Raw genomic sequence first — 20,171 nt, 5'->3', positions numbered from 1 at the left:
ATGGGTGAATTTAGGGGATTTAATTTACTAAAGTAGTCAGGAAATGTACTGCAAAGCCCTTGACCATTTTCTCCCTGTTTGGTCTCCAACCTTACGTATCACCGTATCCCTTCATCCACTCCTCCCAAAACAATACTACGTTACATGCACCTCCTTGAACAGAACATGGCTCTGGGTACATCAGAGTTAGAGGTAAAAGGCCAGACAGTCCTGGGTTCAAAGCCTCAATCGTCCATGGGAAATACTACCTCAAGGGAATTGCTTTACCTCTCTGGTCCCCCCACCCCTGTTAGAAAACAAGGATACGTGTATTAGGTTTCTTTAATGCAAACAACAGATATCTGACAAATTAGCTTAATCAAAAAAGGGTAATCACTGAACTGACAGTAGGGAGTCCACTGAATCCCAGGAAGGGCTTCAGAAATTGAGCCAGGTCCAAAAGGATCTCAGGATTAGAAATGAGAGTACCCGGGCACCCAGCTGGCTCAGTCAGTTAAGTGTCTAACTCTTGGTTTGGGCTCTGGTAAGGATCTCATGGTTTGTGACATCTGCGCTGACAGCGTGGAGCCTGCTTGGGATTCTCTCTCCCCACCTCCCGGCCCCGCCCCTCCTTGGCTCTCTCTCTCTCTCAAAATAAATAAACTTAAAAAGAAAAAAAAAAACTTAAGAAAAAAGAAATGAGAATACCATCATGTCAGCTGCATCCCCTCCTACAATTGAACTCCTCTCTCTGGTAAGGAATTGGGCTCTAGGCAGTTCTAGAACTTCACCTTTCCAGCCTAGCAACACAAAATAAAAATGGCCCTGTCAAACCTATTTTGAAAATATTCTGGCAAAGGACTCTGGCTCAGCTAGGTAACAGACTTGCCCCTAGAACTATTACTGAGACCCAGGGATATCCTGACTTGTGTTCCTGTGGTCAGTACAGCAGAGATCTTACAAGAGAAAGAGGGAGGGAAAAGTTGGGCAAAGACAAGAGCTACCACAAGATCTAGAACAAAGAGTTGTAAGGATTAAATGAAATGATGGTTGGGGCGCCTGGGTGGCTCAGTAGGTTAAGCGTCTGACTTCAGCTCAGGTCATGATCTCACACTCCGTGAGTCTGAGTCCCATGTTGGGCTCTGCGCTGACAGCTCAGAGCCTGGAGCCTGCTTCAGATTCTGTGTCTCCCTCTCTCTCTGCCCCTCCCCTGCTCATGCTCTGTCTCTGTCTTGAAAATAAATAAAAACACTAAAAAAATAAAAAAATAAATGATGGTTATGAAATATTTCACACAATTTCTTTCTAGTAAACATTCAATAAATCGTACCTATTATTAACTCACCTGACTGTGATAAGATTAGCAGTCAATCCCTCCTTCTTGACACACCATGGTTTTAATCTTAGCCATGTTGTGAAAACTGAAAAAGACAAACTGACTCCCATTCAACTAAGAAGGCTATTTATTGAAATAATACAATGATGTTACAAGGATGCATTTCATGTGGCCTAAAAAGTTGGGTGTTCGTAAGTGCATGGTGCCTGGTTGCTGGAACTAGAGAATCCTCTGCTCAATCAACCACGCATACCATGAACATTCTGGGCTCCTTCACTATGAATGAAGATGTGCTGATATTCAGACACTGGTTGATCTAGGCCAAGCTCCACACACAAACCAGTGGTTTTCTTTGAGTCTTCTGGAACCAAGTCTTTATAAACTTTCATAAAGGTAGGATAGCACTCAACTGGTTGCAATTTATGTCATTCTTGCAAACAGTCCTCTATGAGATCCCCAATCGGCAGCAAATAAGCTCCTGATAAGAATGGTAGCCACTCAGTAGTGGAGGGTTTATGTAGAATTACCCGTTGTCAAACTACGTATCAGACAACACGTGGTCTTGGCACTGTGTGTGTGTGTGTGTGTGTGTTTAAGTATGGAACATCACAAACAAGGTGTTTTTGAACAGTTAATGTCTTGGAAGAGCAGATTCTCATCTTGTTCCACTTATTGGGCTGGAAACCACACATTTCAGCCCCCACGCACATTTTTCCTGCAAAGAATTATGAAGAATCATTGGGAGCTACCTCATGTGGTCCAGGATGAGACAAGGATGATGGATCCTGCTACTTGGCATGCAAAGAAGGCAGTAAGGAAGGCTTACCATCGCCACTACCCATATAACTCCATCTCATGATTCATCAGAGTGGGAAATTATTATCTTAAAGGGGGAGAGGCTCTTGTGTGAAAGGGGTCCAAGTGTACACTTGCTTCCAAATTTCTCTCCACTGTTGGCACCATGAACAAACAAAGGTTTAGGAAATTCCTTTGGGATAGCCCCTGGGAGGCATGAGAGAACATTAGGGATTGGAGTGGGCTATGGAAGCTTAACTTAGGCTTTACGGACAGAAGAGCAGCACTGAACTAAAAAAAGTAAAGGTCATTACATGGATTCCCTAAACTGATTTAAAGACAAATTTTATGACAATGGGTAATTACATTTATACTTCTCCACAGTAAAATTAATTTGGAGAAAATTTTCCCTGTTAGTCTTGTGTTGTTTTCCCACTGATCCAATATAGGAAGCTTGGAGCAGTGATTTTTCATGGGAGTGTCATAAAAAACACAGTAAGAGAATTTAATAGATTTATGAAACTGACATATGTTAGATTAAAGTATAAACATTACACTTGGGAAAAGGCAAAAAGTCACTAGTAGTTGAACTATTCACAGCTTTTGTTAACATTTTGGTATGTAAGCCCCCAACAAGTTGTTTAAAATAGGCCCATGACAAATGTGCATGTATTTTGTTGTCTCTGATGCTTTTATGAATTCCCGAAGTATCCAACTTGAGTGCTCATCAAATGTTTGTGCATCTGATTTATTTCAAAATTTACTTTAAAGCCCTCTGAATTCCAAAATACCTTTTCAGTGGACAGACCACTGAAAGATCCAGGCAAAAGAATCTTTTTTTTTTTTTTTTGAAAGGGCAAAAGATCCAGGAGATCTGCATTCTCCACCCAGCTTTGCCATCATAAGCTCTATCACACGGTGCAAACCACTTCACATCTTTGGCTTTTGGTTTCTTCATCTGTACAACGAAGTGGTTGAACCAGTTGATCTCATTCTTTGAATGACGAATTCCTGGGGGTGGAACTGGTTTCCATGGTGAATTTAACTTAAAAGCTGCAGATGAATGCAGTTGTCAAGCAATTTTAAAAGTAAGTTTTGGTCATTACTGCAGGAGTTTTATTTATTAAAAAAGGCTGTAAACAGAGTGACAAGTCAAACTGTTCAAAGTTGATGATCTCCTGCACAACTGTATTTAAAAGCTTTATAAAGTCCAATACATAGGCATATCATTTCCAACTGGTTATATATGATGTTTGCAGTTGTTTTTACAAAAGTCTGTAATCAGATTTGAGAATGTAGCTTCTATTTGTTAAAAAACATGGTCTACTAGCATAGAGCTTTCTTCTCACACCACACACATGCACACACACACACACACACACACACACACACACACACACAAATTCATTACATTCTCAAGCTTCCTCTCCATTAAGAATCTTCTGATACTGAATATGAACAATATTTTAGCTAAAATTTTCTGCTATTCCTTAATTTCAGGGTTTCTACAGTTTATTTCGTGTATGAATTCTCTGATGTTTAGTTAGCGCTGAGCTTCTACTGAAGTTTTTCCCGCATTCCTTACAAGCATAGGGTTTTTCTCCAGTATGAATTCTCTGATGATCATGCAGATTGGTTTTCTTTCGAAAGGCTCGCCCACATTCATTACATTCATAGGGTTTTTCTCCAGTATGAGTTCTCTCATGCTGAATTAGGGATGAACTTTGACTGAAGGCTTTCCCACAGTCAATACATTCATAGGGTTTCTCTCCAGTGTGGGTCCTCTCATGTTGAGTAAGTGATGAACGTCGACTAAAGGCTTCTCCACATTCATTACATTCATAGGGTTTTTCTCCAGTATGAATTCTGTGATGTTCTATGAAGCTTGTACTCCTTTTGAAAGCTTTTCCACATACATTACACTGATAGGGTTTCTCTCCAGGATGAGAAACAGGTTGTTGATTAAAGTTCTGCTCACATTCATAGGGGTTCTGTCCGGTATGGATCCTCTGATGATCAGTAAAGTCAGTGATGTGACTGAAGTCTTCCCCACAATCATTACAATGATAGGATTTCACTTCATTGACAGTGCTTTCATCTTGAGTAAGAGATGAGCTGTGCTTGAAATCTACACTGTAGTTATTGCTTTGGTAAGGTTTGCCTCTCTTATGAATCCTCATATGCTTATAAAGGGACGGGCTCTGACCAAAAGCCCTCCCACATATGCTACATTCAAAAGGTTTCTCTCCTGTATGAGTCCTTTCATGCTGGACAAGAGAAGAACATCTACTAAAGGCTTTCCCACACTCCTTACATTGGAAGGGTTTCTCTCCACTATGTGTCACCTCATGTTGAGTGAGGGACGTGCCATGCCTAAAAGATCTCCCACATAAATTGCATCGATAGGGTTTCTCTCCAGTGTGAATTCTCTGGTGTTGAACAAGGGAGGAGCTGCGCTGGAAGGCTTTCCCACAGAGACTACACTGATAAGGTTTCTCTCCGGTATGAGCGTTCTCATGCTGGCCAAGCGATGAGCTATGCCTGAAGGCCTTCCCACACACATTACATTCGAAGGGCTTCTCCCCAGTGTGAATTCTCTGATGCTCAGTAAGTTGTGTCTTCCAGAGGAAGGTTTTTCCACAGTCAGTACATTCATGGTGTTTCTTTCCAGGATAAATTCCCTGATCTGTACCATTGGGGCAAGCTCCCTCTCCTTTATGAGTTTTCTCGTGTTTAGTAAGTGATGATCTATGAATAAAGGCTTTTCTACATTTGTCACATTTATAAGGTTTCTTTTTTGCAAGGATATTACTCTGATTAATTATATCTGAATTCTGTCCCAAATTGCTTCCAAGTGTATCACATTCACTAGGCCTTGAAGGAACATTCAGTTGTGTAACCAGAACTGTATTCAATCTGGGGTTTTCACCAAATTTATTTTGCTGAAAATTTTCCTCTGGTGTGATTGTTTTCTTCTGGGTGGATGCATCTGGCCCCAGATATCTTTTCCAGTTTTCCTGGTGTCTTTCTAACTGGCTACTAACATCCCAAGTGTTTTCGAATGTGGCACGTGAAAGGCCATCTGCACTACGGGATCCTTCAGATACACTCTGCTGCAGATGTGATGATTTGCCTTCAGGCCTGGTCTTCCAGTCTGAAAGAAATCCAAAGTGCAAAAGTCCCCTATTCCCTCCTATTGAAACAAACTGCTACAGTAGGAATAGGGAAATGAAAGAGATAAAAACTATTCATGATTCCGTCTTGAAATTAATCCAGGAGTTTGGAGAGAAGAGCCAAAATGAAGGAAAGGAAGAGTAAAGAGAAGCGACAGTGCAGGTTGCAGAGCCAGAGTGCATGGCAAGTGTAGAATGAGGAAGCCCACCTAGGAGGGCTGGTTACGAAGTAAGGGAATAAGTGAGCATGAGAATGTTGGGCACAGATACTACTGGAATAAAATCATGGTATGCCTTGCAAGATCCTATCTGCTCTCCATGCTTCTTGTCCATTCTACAAATTATCCCCAAATCTGTCTTCCTAATACAGCCATTTCACAATTTCTTTAAAAGTTACCTCTGAGGCTCCAAATCTTTAAATCCTGCTGAGAAGATCTGCAGCCACTGATGTAACTGAAATCATTCTTTGATATACTTGGAGATCAATGGCTATACTTCACAAGCTGAAATAAAATAATATTTCAGGAGGCAAATCATCCTTGCCTTTACCATTAGGGCTGTGGTTTTTAGTCTGAGTTCTGGTTCCATACTATTCACCTCTCTTGACCAAAAAGGATTTTACTCTGCCTAATAAGTTGATCTCTAAACCCCTGTTTAACCTCAGAATACTAGTAGCAGATAATTAATTAGTTTCTAGGTTCTAAGAATGGTAACTTTTAAAAACTAAGGGGAAGAAGGGTTCTGGAATGATGGAAATGTTCCATATCAAAATGAATTTGGATTAGATGGGTGAATGCATTTGTCAAAGTCAACGGGATGGTACTTAGAAGAGTTGTGTATCTTATTGTATGTACATTTTTCTTAACAAAAAAACATAAATACTGAATTCTGGTTAATGATACATATGAAGTATGCAGAAGTGAAATGTACTCGTGCCGGCAACGTAGTTGGAAATGCATCAAAAAGACAGACTGATAGACAGGTGAAGAATATGTAATAAAGCAAATATAATAAAATGTTAACAACTATAGAATCTTGGTGGTAGGTATACAGTGTTCACTGTATTAATTTTTTTTAACTTTCCACACGTTTGAAAATATTCACAGTAAAATGTTAGGAGGGAAAAAAACCAACAACAAGGGACCCTAACCCCCCAAATTCCTTACCCTGAAATAACATTCAATTCTAATTTCCCAAGGACGGAAAATGCTTTGACTTTCTTTTAGAATACTTCTCAGAGAGACATTCAAGAAATGCTTGTTGATATGAATGAATGAGAAAGTTCTCTCCCCAACCATATTCCAAAACAATCAAGTAATTCCTGACTGCCTTCTATGTGCTCTGCAACACAGACTGAATACATAGACATATAACAGTTTCTTTCTCCATGCGTTTAGAATCTTAGAAATAAGACTTAATCATCTGACAAAAAAGGAAAACCATCAGATGGTATATTTTTAAATCTGAGTTTGTGTAGTAAAGATGATATAAATGGTACTTGTGATCAGGGGAGGAAAAAATACACATATTAGTATATATTATGTTTATGGACAGACACCTTGAACATAATATATAGCTTTGGATAGGGAGAAAGCATTATCCAATGAGGGAAAGTGTATACTACTTACAGAAAACATTAAAAAGAAGTTCAACCCAAGTGAAGCTTGTTTTAGTGAGAACAAAAAGAGAATACTGGAAGGTATGATAGGGGACCTTTAAAATGAGTGGGAGTTTCTATTTCCTATAATGAGCTACAGGGAGTGACCGCAAGAGCTTGTCAAAGGCGGGTGGTTTATGAAGACAAAACGTTAACATCCAATATGGTCCACCCAGTGATGAGTAGAGAAACAAAACATGGTATGTCCATACAATGGCATATTATTCAGCAATACAAAGTAAGGAGGTACTAAAACATGCTACAACATGAATGAACCATGAAAATATTACACTAAGTGAAAGAAGCCAGTCACAAAAGGCTACATATTATACAATTCCATTTACAGAAAATACCCAGAAATGGTAATCCATTGAGAGAAAAAGATTAATGGGTGCAGGGGTAGCGGGGAATGGAGAGTGCTTGCTAGTGGGTATAGGGTTTCTTTTCGGGTGCTGAAAATGTTCTGTAGTTAGATAATGGTGAAGGACGCACAACTCAGTAAATATCTGAAAAACCATTACATTGTAAACTTTAAAAAGGTCAATTTTATGGTATGTAAATCATATCTCAAAAAAGCTAAGATTAAAAAAATCCAATATGGGTTATAAAAGAAAACACAGGGTGAGCAATTTCAACTGGGAATTCTAGTAATCTCCACCCAGGGCCTGGTTTAGGAGGAAAATAACCTGAATTGCAGGAAAACACTAAACTGACTGGGGTGTCTGGCCTGAGGGATTAGAAATCCAGTGGTTTCTAGTGGGCAAAGTAGCAAAACGTGCTGGCTGGGGATGAAAGATGATTTAGACTCTAGGTATTTACTTGCATGGGACTTCTACATGGAGAGGTCCTGTGAGAAGGGAAAAAGGTGACCAGGGTAGAAGTAAGGATGATTTCTGAGTCCACAGTAGAGATTCAAGAGCTGTAACTACCAGAAGGCAGGTGCCCTTTTAAGGTGGTAACAAAGAAAGGGGAAGAAGTTGGAGAGCAGACTCCTTAAGGCAGACTTGCAAACTCCTTACGGCAGTCAAAGACCTAAAGCCAAGAAATACTTAGCGAGCCAGGATACCAGGCGAGGATGATATTCCAGGAACTGCAGGGAGAGGCAATGAAGCAAACTGGCATAAAGGCATGATGGAAAGAAGATGGTACTACTCCCTAGACAGGTTTTGTAGGAGTACAGTCAGGGAGAGAAGTCGGACGGAGGTTAAGAAAAGGCAGAGAATCAAGGCTGTATTTCCTACAAGTCTGGGGCCAGTGACAGTAAAAGCAGCAAGACTAAAGAAGACGGGAGTTCAATTAAAGTCTGAATGAGTAAGAAAAGGGATCGCTAATAATGAGAGAGTGAGGACACCTGAGGAGAAGACAATCCAGCAATAGGGTGACGGTATAGGGAGAAATGGTATTCTGTGTAGGACAAAGGGGCACGTTTTCCTCTAATGCCTGCCAGCAGCAGGAACACCCTATTGGAGAAGGGAGACAGAGAGAAGTGTCATCCAGGAGATGGTGCAGTCTCCTGCAGGTGTAGAAGCTCCCAAGGTACCAATTTGAAGGTGCTTCCCCCCTCCCTCAGCTGTGCCACTGTCTGTATTGATTCCTGCACGCCTGACTCCCCCTCGTTTACCTGGACAGAAAGGTCTTTGGATTTCTCCCTCTGATATCCATGGCTCTTCTCCTTGTTCCAATTTGAAGATCACCTCTGGCTTGGAAACTTGATATCCTGCTCATGGGTAAATACACAAGATTTGGTTGTTTGTGCAAGTGGACAAAGACCCCTCCTATAAGTCAGTACTAGTCCTTGATCGTCAGGAACTCTGAAGGAAAAAAAAGGTGCAACTTGAGGAGTCATGCAATCAAATGACCTATTTCCAGTTCTTCAAAAGAAAGAACTTCACTTAAAGAACAGTCTCAGAAAACTGTAAAGCTGAGTCCCAAAAGGGAGAACAAGCTCTAATGGTGAACATCCTCCTCACAGCCACCCGATCTACGAGCCCCACAACCTTAGCAAATGAGAGAGGAAAGACCTGCCAGTAGGCAAGATACTGAATTGGTCCTTACCAAGAGAAACCAGGTGGCTATAGTTCTCCAGCATCACATCCCTGTACAAGCGCCTCTGAGCAGGGTCCACGTGGTGCCATTCTTCCTGGGTGAAGTCCACAGCCACATCTTTGAATGTCACGGATTCCTGTAGGATCACATTCCTGTTCAACTAGGGATCAACATCAAAAATGTTCCCATGGCAATACTGGGAATATACTGTAGGGTCATCAGGAACAGTGATCACACATTTGATATCCTGTGGAGGCAATGTTGGGTTAAACATACTAGATGTTTATGTAATTTTGTAAAGGATCCAGTATGGCAGGCAGGAAAGTCATGAGGGGCAGTATGTCCTGCAATCCCATATCCCTATTAGCTGCCTTGTTTTCCTGCAAAGCCAAGCCTTGTCATACAATCACCAATTCCTCACTGCCCATGCACTTCCTTTGTTAGAAAATCCAAATACAGCGGGGAGTAAAAACAACAGCCCTCCTTTACCCGCATCACCAATCCCACCATGCTCCCTAGAAATAATGACTGTTTAACAGTTGGGTATTGCTTTGAATTGCTTCATAGAACTCCACATGCAAGTATCATAACATATTCTTGATTACAACCAACAGCACTCCATGCATCTGTGGAGAAGATCCAGATATTCCCACCACTTACTGGGCTCTAGCCAGGCTCACCTTGCTGATCCCTGAACACATCAAGCTTGTTTCTACCCTGGGCCTTTATGCCTGTTTCTCCCTCTTCCCCTAGGATCTCCATGTGGTTGACAACTAGTTACTAGTTACTCAGTCTCATCTTGAGCACAGCCCCCTCAGAAAAGCTGCCTTAGCACCCTCCAATTTATTCTCCATCACATTACCACATTAATCTCTCCCCAAGCACAGCTATCTCTCATGGCCAAATCCCTGCCACCTGAACTCAGGAACCAAACACATTCAGGTAAAAAGTACTTGTACTTCCAACAATAATCTGCAATTAGCTTACTTGTTAGCTTCACTGTCTCCTCCACCATGAGCTCCACAGGAACAGGGACTTGATCTATCTTGATTGGTTTTATACCCAACACAGAGTGGATGCTTAAAAAATGTTCGGTGAGGGGCGCCTGGGTGGCTCAGTCGGTTGGGCGTCTGACTTCGAGTCAAGTCATGATCTCACAGTTCGTGGGTTCGAGCCCCGCATCGGGCTCTGTGCTGACAGCTCGGAGCCTGGAGCATGCTTCAGATTATGTGTCTCCTTCTCTCTCTGCCCCTCCCCTGCTCATGCTGTCTCTCTGTCTCTCAAAAACAAATAAATGTGAAAAAAAAATTTTTAAAAAAGCTTGGCGAATGAATAAATGGAACAGTCCCTGTTAGTAGACAGTTGGATTATTTTCAGTATTTTGCTACTACAAACATCACTACAATAACTCCTTTGCATAAATATAGCTAGTAAGAATTGGAATTGCTGGGTCAAAGGTCTTTTCCTGCTTCTTACCCCCTCCAATCATTTCTTCCTCACTACCCCACTGAAGCTGTGCTGGCTGAGATCCCTTCAATCTGATACTCATGGACTGATTATAGTCTTGACTTACTAGGCCTTGTTAAACCATGCCACCATGCCCTACCTAAAATATTTCCTCTGGTCCTGGTTAGACTTCAAAAAAGTCTATATAGTAAAATATGGTAAAGACAATTAGTGTGAAAAGACTTTGAAAGCAGAGCTGACTACAGCAGTGAAGGAAGTTTCAGCCTTACTTTGTATCCCCCCCACCCCTCGCTGCGCTTAGCTACAGCTGAACTGGAGTTCTTTCAATTTCCTGGAGGGTACCATTCTCTCCCCACCTTCCCACCTGTCTTTTCTTTGCTAATTCTGTTTCATATTTCAGGTGCTGGTTAAAAGATCTTCAGTGAAGTCTTCTGATCCCCTACGGGAGGGCCAATCCTCTTATTATGTGCTTTAAGCATTTTCTATATCCACAATTATTCAAATAAACCTAATAATCCATTTAATACTTGTTTTCCTAGTTAGATCATGAGCATTATGAGGACAGAGACTCTATCTTTTTTTTTCTTTAACTTGAAAATACCAGTGTCCAGCAAGTGCCCGATTCATACTAAACTCTGGTTTCCTGACAGAGATTTGAACTTTACAGAAGACAGGAGTTGCCCCTTTTACTGAGTGAGGAACATGACCACATCCACACATACCACTCACTCATCTGTATCGTATTCTGGCTCAACAATGCAGCTGGGTCCCCGAGGGAACAAGGAAGTGCTGGAACACGAAACTTTTCTGACTGAGATCAGGGGTCTGAATGGGCCAGGTAAGATGATACTCAATATTTACTAGGCACCTGGCTTTACCAGATGCACTATGGCAGGAAAAAAAAAAAAAATGCAAATGAAAAACACTGCAGCCCTTGAATACATTCCAGTTTATTTTAAAATGTGCTATTTATTAGAGCACAATATGAGATGATACATAGTGAGGTACCACAGGTGTTCAGAGCAGGAAAAACTGGGAAAGGGAGAGAAGCTTCAAGGCAGGCAATGTACTGAACCTGAAGAGGCAGAAGTACCATTTGGACACGTGAAGGAAGTGGGAATCCAATCCAGGGATTACCAAGCTTGAAAGGGGAGGCTGGGCTTGAGACAGGCATGGGCAGCAAGGAAAAAGGGGTTGGATCAAGGCAAGGCAACCTAATTATAAGTTAGGTTGTGAGAAGTAACACCTTCTCCCCACTGCCTACTCTGTCCTGTAAACATACAGCCCTCTCTAGTTAGTAACAGGTGGTTATCAGCCAACCTGGACTCCTTTGTTCAACTGGCTCCCCTTATTTATTTACAGTTACTTACTTAATTAATTAAAGTAATCTCTACACCCAGTATAGGGATCAAACTCATGACCCTGAGATCAAGAGTCACATGCTCCTTCTGACTGAGCCAGCCAGGAGTCCCCAGGTCCCTCCCTTCCCCTTCCCCTTCCCCTCTTTTCCTTTTCTTCTTTCTTTTCCCTCTTTCTTTCTTTTATTTTAAAAAATAAAATTTTTTTTAACATTTATTCATTTTTGAGAGAGAGACAGAGTGTGAGCAGGGGAGAGGCAGAAAGGGAGAGAGACACAGAATATGAAGTAGGCTCCAGGCTCTGAGCTGTCAGCACAGAGCCCGATGCAGGGCTCGAACTCACAAACAGTGAGATCATGACCTGAGCCAAAGTCACACGCTCAACTGACTGAGCCACCCAGGCACCCCATTCCTTCTTTCTTTCTTAAAGTTTATTTATTTTGAGAGAGAGAGAGAGAGAGAGCAACGCCTTTTTAAAATTAAAGAATTTAAAAATTAACAAGGTTATCGTGAAGTATCAAGTATTTCGTCTTCCTCATGTTGACATAAAAGGTCCAAAGAACTAGAAACAGCATATACTAACTTGAGAAGACTCAATTTCCTGGGCCTGTAAAAAGTGGCACATTAATAACGTATAATATCCCTTGGGTAAATCACAGACCTCCTGCTCCAATCTTCTTATCTATAACATGGGCTCCCTGAGCTAAAGATACAGGAGTTTTAAGAGCAGAAGGGTGAAAGGTCACTTCCAGCTGTACAGGACAACACTTGCAAATACAGATAGCCCTCCAACTCTAACATGTGCCAACTCTGGAGGAGAAATCTGCTCAAATTCTAACTCAGGAAACTTTGTAACTTAGAAACTTTGCAAAGCTGAAAACCAGAGAACAGCAGCTACTAAGTAAAAACAATCAAATTTATAAAAACGACTCCCTCTGCGACCAAAGGTGATTTGGAACACATTACATCTGCTAAGACATAGTGCAAGGTTTTCACTCAAGTACTCAGTGCTCTCTGATATCAGGCCAATAATAGTTTGGTAAACTGGGTTAACAGCATATCTAACAATTGAGCCTGGAGAGAAGAAACTATTCACTGTTAGCCCTTACACACACAGATGCCCTACTTAGGCTAAGGGCATCATCAGTTGCATCCTAACTGAAAACCCGGACCTCATCCTTGACCTTTCATTTTTCCTTTAGGCCCTGGAAGCCCCAAGAGCCTCAAAAACATCAATCTATAGTCCCTCCCCTTCACTTATCAAATCCTGCTCAAATCCTCCCCTGCCAATGATGCCATTAAGCCAGGAAGTAACTTTCTAGATCTATGCTAATACGGTAGCCACCGGAAACATGCACACTACTGACACTTGTAATGTGGCAAATTCAAATTGGGATATGTGGCAAGTGTAAAATACACATTGGATTTCAAAGACTTAGCACCAAAATAAAGAAATAAATAAAATGCCTCATTAATAATTTTATTTATTTATTTATTTACTTATTTATTTTAACATTTATTTATTATTGAGAGACAGAGAGACACAGAGTGTGAGCAGGGGAGGGGCAGAGAGAGGGGGAGACACAGAATCCGAAGCAGGCTCCAGGCTCTGAGCTGTCAGCACAGAGCCTGATGTGGGGCTCGAACTCACAAACCGTGAGATCATGACCTGAGCCAAAGTCAGACACTTAACCGACTGAGCCACCCAGGCACCCCATTAATAATTTTAAAATACTGATTCATATAGAAATATTTCAGTTATATTGGGTTAAAGAGTATGTGTTACTAAAATTAATTTCACCTATTTCTTTCTACCTTGTGACTACTAGAAAGTTTTAAATTAAATATGTAGTTTGTATTTCTTTTGGACAGTGCTGTTCTAGACTGTTCTAGCTCTCCACCTCAGCCACTCTCCAACTGAATCACCTTTCTCTCTTGGGGGGAGACGGTGGAATATGAGGATTTTAGGCTTGCCTCGTCCTGTGGATATACCTAGATAACATCCACATCTGTGTAAGTAATCCAGAAAACGACCCAGAGACTGGCAGAATAGACTCTCCACAGCGAAATGTAGAAAAGAGTAGGAAGGGCAAAGACAGGTGAAGGGCCAAATCGATCTGTGGGACAGTATACAGGAGTGAGTGACAATGTGGGCATGGAGAGGAGAGATGCAGACCTCCACCTGAGTCACCCCAGGCACACAGGACTGCCACTGGGAAGATGAGTCCCTATAACGTTTGGCTTTGAAAGCCAGAAGGGCCTAACTTTGAGAATTGCTACAATAAGTGGGGGCTTAGCACATAGAACTAAATATCAGTGGGTTCGGCTCTGGAAGAGCCAGACAGGGTGACAGGAAACTGAGTGCCTGCCCTAAAAAGAGCACAACAAACAGCCCCACTGAGATAAACCATAGAAGCAGCAGTTTGGAAAACACCTGGGGTATAGGGACAGGAGATTTATTTGCTAATCTCAGGGCATGTGCTGGAGGAGCAGGGGTCTTTGGGAGATCTCTCCAAGAACAAAAGAGCTGGAGGGCACCACTTCCCTTTCCCACTCCCCAGCCTGGATTCACCCAAAGCAGTGCCACAAGCCTGGCAACGTGCAAACAGCCCCGACAGGGGCCAGCACCACTCCAAAGTTACTCATACCCCAGAGAAAGGGGAAAATAACCACATGCACCAGTCCCAACTGTGGCCCCAGCAGTGGGCTGGGGGCTGACAATGGGTCTGACTGTAGGCCCCGTCCATCAACAAAAGCTTCTCAGGGAACACCACCACACCAGGAAAGCACCCTGCAATTCCGTGCTACCACTACCAAAGCTCTGGCAAATGCTTGGCATGACTCAACTCAAGCTCAAGGCAGCCCCAGACCGGCCTGCTAACAACAGAGCGACTAAACTCTTCCCACAACAGGCAAAGAAAGTCCAGACAACTGGACTGAAGGTTAAACATGGCTTAGCCACAACAATGGGGCACACAAACACACACAGGAGACACCCCTCAAGTGCCAGCTTCTGATGAACAAGGGATAGTGCACTGCAGGGCACTAAAGAACCTCTTCTTCGTAAGGCCACTACTTTCAAGAGTAGAAGACAGGGGCACCTGGGTGGCTCAGTCAGTTAAGCGTCCAACTTTGGCTCCGGTCATGATCTCACAGTTCTTGAGTTTGAGCCCCACATCGGACTCTGTGCTGACAGCTCAGAGCTTGGAGCCTGCTTCAGATTCTGTGTCTCCCCTCTCTCTGCCCCTCCCCCACTTGCACTAGTTCTCTCTCTCTCTCTCACACACAAAAATAAATATTTTAAAAAATTAAAAAGATAAAAATAGAAAATAAAAAAGAGTAGAAGACATAGCTGACTTTCCTAACACTGAAACAGTCACAGAGAATTAGACAAAATGAGGAGACAGAGAAATGTGTTCCAGATGAAAGAACAAGACAAAATCACAGCAAGAGACCTGAATGAAATGGAGATAAGGAATATGCCTGATACAGAATTTAAAGTAATGGTCATAAAGATACTCACTGGACTCAAGAAAACAGTGGAGAACTTCAATGAGACCCTTAACAAAGAGAAACCATAAAAAAGAACCAAGCAGAGATGATGAACTCAAATAACAGAAATTAAAAATACGCTAGATAGAATAAAGAACAGAATAGTGAAAGCAGAAGAATGGATCAGCAACCTGGAGGACAAAGTAATGAAAAGCAATCAAGCTGAACAGGAAGAGAGGAAAAAAAAGAAGATAAATGAAAACAGACTTAGGGAACTCAGCAACACCATCAACCAAAATAACATTCACATTACAGAGATCCCAGAAGAAGAAGGGAGAGAAAAGGGAGCAGAAATTTCTTTTTGAAGAAAGAACAACCAAAAACTTCCCAAATATTTCCCAAATCTGAGGAAGGAAACAGAAATCCAGATCCAGGAGGCACACAGAGTCCCCCAAAAAATCAACCCAAAGAGGTCCACAAAAAGACACATAGTAATTAAAATGGCACGGGTGCCTGGGTGGCTCAGTTAAGTGTCTGACTCTTGATTTTAGCTCAGGTCATGATCTTAGGGTTTGTGAGTTTGAGCCCAGTGTCAGGCTCTGCACTATTGTGCAGAGTCCACTTGGGATTCTTTCTCTCCTTCTCCCCTGCTTTTGTGTGCACACCGCTCTCTCTCTCAAAATAAATAAATAAACTTTTATTTATTTATTTAAATAAATAAATAAATAAACAAACAAACAAACAAACAAACTAAATAAGTAAAATGGGAAAAAGCAGTAATGAGGAGAGAATTTTATTTTATTTTATTTTTATTTTTATTTTTTTTAAATTTTTTTTTTCAACGTTTATTTATTTGTGGGACAGAGAGAGACAGAGCATGAACGGGGGAGGGACAGAGAGAGAGGGAGACACAGAATCGGAAACAGGCTCCAGGCTCTGAGCCATCAGCCCAGAGCCTGACGTGGGGCTCGAACTCACGGACCGTGAGATCGTGACCTGGCTGAAGTCGGACGCTTAACCGACTGCGCCACCCAGGCGCCCCGAGGAGAGAATTTTAAAAGCGGCACAAGAAAAGATAACAGTTACATACAAGAGAAACCCCATAAGGTTATCAGCTGATTTTTCAGCAGAACCTTTCCAAGGCAGAAGGGACTGGTATGATATAGTCAAAGAGCTAAAAGAAAAAAATCTGCAGCCAAGAAAACTCTATCCAGCAAGGCTATCATTCAGAATAGAAGGAGAGGTAAAGGGTTTTCCAGAGAAACAAAAGTTAAAGGAATTCATGACCACTAAACCAGCCCTACAAGAAATGTTAAAGGGGACTCTTTGAGTGGAAAGGAAGGACCATAAGTCAGAGTAAAGGAAAGTAGAAAGCCCAAAAGCAGTAAAAATCAGTATATGTCTAAAATGAGTCAAGGGAGGGATACCTGGGTGGCTCAGTTGGTTAAGTGCCCAACTTTGGCTCAGGTCATGATCTCATGGTTCATGGGTTCGAGCCATGTGTCTGGCTCTGCGCTGACAAACTCAGAGCCTCAGAGCCTCAGATTCTGTGTCTGCCTCTCTCTCTGCCCCTCCCCCACCTTGTGCGCTCACTCTCTTTCTCTTTCAAAAATAAATAAACTTCAAAAAAATGAGTCAAGAGAGTCACAAAATAAAAGGATGTAAAGTATGTCACCATATGCCTAAAGTGTTGGGGGCAGAGGAGTAAGGAATGGGTTCAAACTTTGGTGACTACTAATATGGACTGCTACATGCATAAGATTTTATATACAAACCTAATAGTAACTACAAATCAAAAACCAGTAACAGATATGCAGAAAATAAAGAGAAAGGAATCCACGTATGTCACTAAAGAAAGCCAGCAAACTGAGAGAAGAGAACAAGGGAAGAAAGGAACAGAGAAGAACTACAAAAACAACCATAAAACAAGGAACGAAATGCAATACATACCTATTGATAATTACTTTGAATGTAAATGGACTAAATGATCCAATCAAAAGATATAGGGTAACACAATGGATAAAAAGCAAGGCCCATCTATATGCTGCCTACAAGAGACTCATTTCAGACCTAAAGACATGCAGATTGAAAGTGAAGGGATGGAAAAGCATCTATCATGCCAACAGAAGTGAAAAGAAAGCTGAGGTAGCAATACTTATATTGGACAAAATAGACTTTAAAACAAAGACTGCAACAAGAAACAAAGAAGGACACTATAGGGGCGCCTGGGTGGCTCAGTCAGTTGAGCGTCCGACTTGAGCTCAGGTCACGATCTCACAGTCCATGGGTTCGAGCCCCAAGTCAGGCTCCGTCCTGACAGCTCAGAGCCTGGAGCCTGCTTCAGATTCTGTGTCTCTCTCTCTGCCTCTCCCCTGCTCATTCTCTGTCTCTGTCTCAAAAATAAATAAAAACATTAAAAAAAAAAAAAGGACACTATATAATCATAAAGGAGACAATCCAACAAGATATAACAATTATAAATATTTATGCACCCAACATGAAAGCACCCAAATACATAAAGCAGCTTGAACAAACATAAAGGAAATAATCAAGAGTAATACAATAATACTAGGGGACTTTAACACTCCCCTTACATCAATGGATAGATTATCAAAACAGAAAATCAACAAGGCAATAGTGGCTTTGAATGACACACTGGACCAGATGGATGTAACAGATATATTCAGAACATTCCATCCTGAAAGAGCAGAATACATATTCTTCTCAAGTATACGTGGAACATTCTCCAGAACAGATCGTATGTTAGGCCACAAAACAAGTCTGAACAAATTCAAAAAGAATGAAGGCATACCATGCATCGTTTTCAACCACAATGCTATGAAACTAGAAATCAACCACAAGAAAAAATCTGGAAGAAACACAAACATATGGAGGTTAAATAACATGCTGCTAAACAATCCAATGAAACCAAGAAATCAAAGAGGAAATAAAGAAATGCATGGAGACAAATGAAAATGAAAACACAATGGTCCAAAATCTTTGGGATGCAGCAGAAATGGTTCTAAGAGGGAAGTTAGAGGGATACAGGCCTGTATCTTTCTCTCAAATTTTGCCTCCTGCCATACACCCCGTGCTCCTACTACATGGACTCTTTGTGCTTATAATATCATTTTCTTTGTAGTCTCCTTGTCTTTGCACATCTTATTCTGACCACCATGTACTTTCTTCCCTCGGCTCTATAGGAAAAATTCCTACTCACCTTTCTAGAACCAGTTCAATGATGCCTTCCCTCATGAAGCTTTTCTGGAAAAGCTCCCTGCCTCCCCCTTCAGCATTTGGTCCACATCTCCATTTCAGAACTGTAGTTGTGTTGATGTTTTTTTAAGTAAATATGCTTTTCTTTTTTTAATTTTTTATTAAGTAATCTCTATCCCCAAAATAGGGCTTGGACTCATGACCCCAAGATCAAGATCTGTATGCTCTACTGACTGAACCAGCCAGATGCCCCTAGTACTGTAGTTGTTTATTCACATTGTTCTCCCTCAACATTTTCTCAAACTCCTTTTCATTTCTGTATCTCTAAAACCAAGCACGTTGGAATCATCCAGAATCATGGGGGCAAGTGACAAAACCTGCCCATGCATGCATGGAGACCTCTGCTAAAAATTTTTTAAAAACTCCTCAGGTGATTCATTATCAAAGAGCAATAGCTAACATTCAGTGAACATTCACCCTCTCACTAAATTTCCTCATTGAAGCCCTACTGCTGCCCCAAAGGAAGCAGGTACCTTCTGCTGACAAGTTATGAAGTGTGGGCCTAGTCAAGAACCACTGCCTGGCACAGAGTAGGTATTCCACTGCTGAGTGAACAAATACAGAGTCTGGGTCATTCTTAAGGCAAATGAGGAGATTTTGAGGCTCCAAAAAAAATCAGGTGAATTAAATTCTTGAAAAACAAAAAGCAGCATTAAGAGCCAAATTCAAAAGCTGGTTCCTCTTAAATACCAGCCAAACAGAAAGAGTTTTGAGAAATCTAGTATATCAAATAAACAACTGGGGCACCTGGCCAGCTCCATCAGTGGAGTGTGTGACTCTTGATCTCAGGGTTGTGAGTTCTAGCCCCACATTGGATGTAGAGATTACTTAAAAATAAAATCTTAAAACAAAAAGAAACAATAACAAAATAAATGACTTTAAAGGGAATAAACAAACCCGTAAAATATATAGCAGGTATTAAGAAATGTGAAAAATCTTAATGAAGTGGGTAATTTTTAAATTTTAAATCACCAGTGTTGACAGAAAAAAACCTTAATAATTGAGGAAGAAACAGAGCAAACTGTTCCCAATTATCCTTTCCATTAAAAATCCTAGATCTAAATGTTTTATAGGTAAATTCTTTCAAAAGGCAGAAAAAGATAATAAGCAATCTGAATGCTTCTGTAAGTTCAGGATAAACATATCACCAAAACCTGTAGTAGATCTTTCTCACTCTAAGGGCTATTTCACTTAAGAATACAGATGCAGGGGTGCCTGGGTGGCTCCGTTGATTAAGCATCTGACTTCAGGTCAGGTCATGATCTCCCAGTTTGTGGGTTTGAGCCCCACGTTGGGCTCTCCGCTTTTCAAGTGGAACCCATTATAGATCCTGTTTCCCTCTTCACTGCCCCTCCCCTGTTTGTGCTCTGTCAAAAATAAATAATAAAAAAAAAGTGGTTTTTTTTTTTAAGATTTCCTTTAAAAAATACAAATGCAAATACTTTTTAAAAAAAATTTTATTTACTTAGGGAGAATATGCACACAGGGGAGGGGCAGAGGGAGAGGGGGAGAGGGAGAGGGAGAGAGGGAGAGAGGGAGAGAAGGAGAGAGGGAGAGAGGGAGAGAGGGAGAGAGGGAGAGAGGGAGAGAGG

At 41.4% G+C, this 20,171-nt stretch overlaps 1 protein-coding gene across 3 annotated transcripts in view; it reads right to left on the bottom strand.

The window, feature by feature from the left end:
- Window positions 1-2,895: 2,895 nt before the first annotated feature.
- ZFP90 (ZFP90 zinc finger protein) overlaps window positions 2,896-20,171 on the bottom strand; it is a 36,973-nt gene continuing 19,697 nt past the window's right edge. For all 3 annotated transcript variants that reach the window (XM_078438919.2, XM_060650344.3, XM_060650341.3), the window contains 3 exons: window positions 8,996-9,122; window positions 8,562-8,657; window positions 2,896-5,264 (listed from right to left, as the gene is read on the bottom strand). In XM_078438919.2, the coding sequence (XP_078295045.1) occupies window positions 3,616-5,264; window positions 8,562-8,657; window positions 8,996-9,122 (1,872 nt within the window). In that variant the 3' untranslated portion in view covers window positions 2,896-3,615. The remainder of the gene's footprint in view (window positions 5,265-8,561; window positions 8,658-8,995; window positions 9,123-20,171) is intronic.

This window comes from Panthera onca, chromosome E2 (genome assembly GCF_046562875.1).
Source record: "Panthera onca isolate mPanOnc1 chromosome E2, mPanOnc1 haplotype 2, whole genome shotgun sequence".
Classification (NCBI taxonomy): Eukaryota; Metazoa; Chordata; class Mammalia; order Carnivora; family Felidae; genus Panthera; species Panthera onca.
Note: the sequence above shows the minus strand (reverse complement) of the source record. Positions and strands in the feature narration are given on the sequence as shown.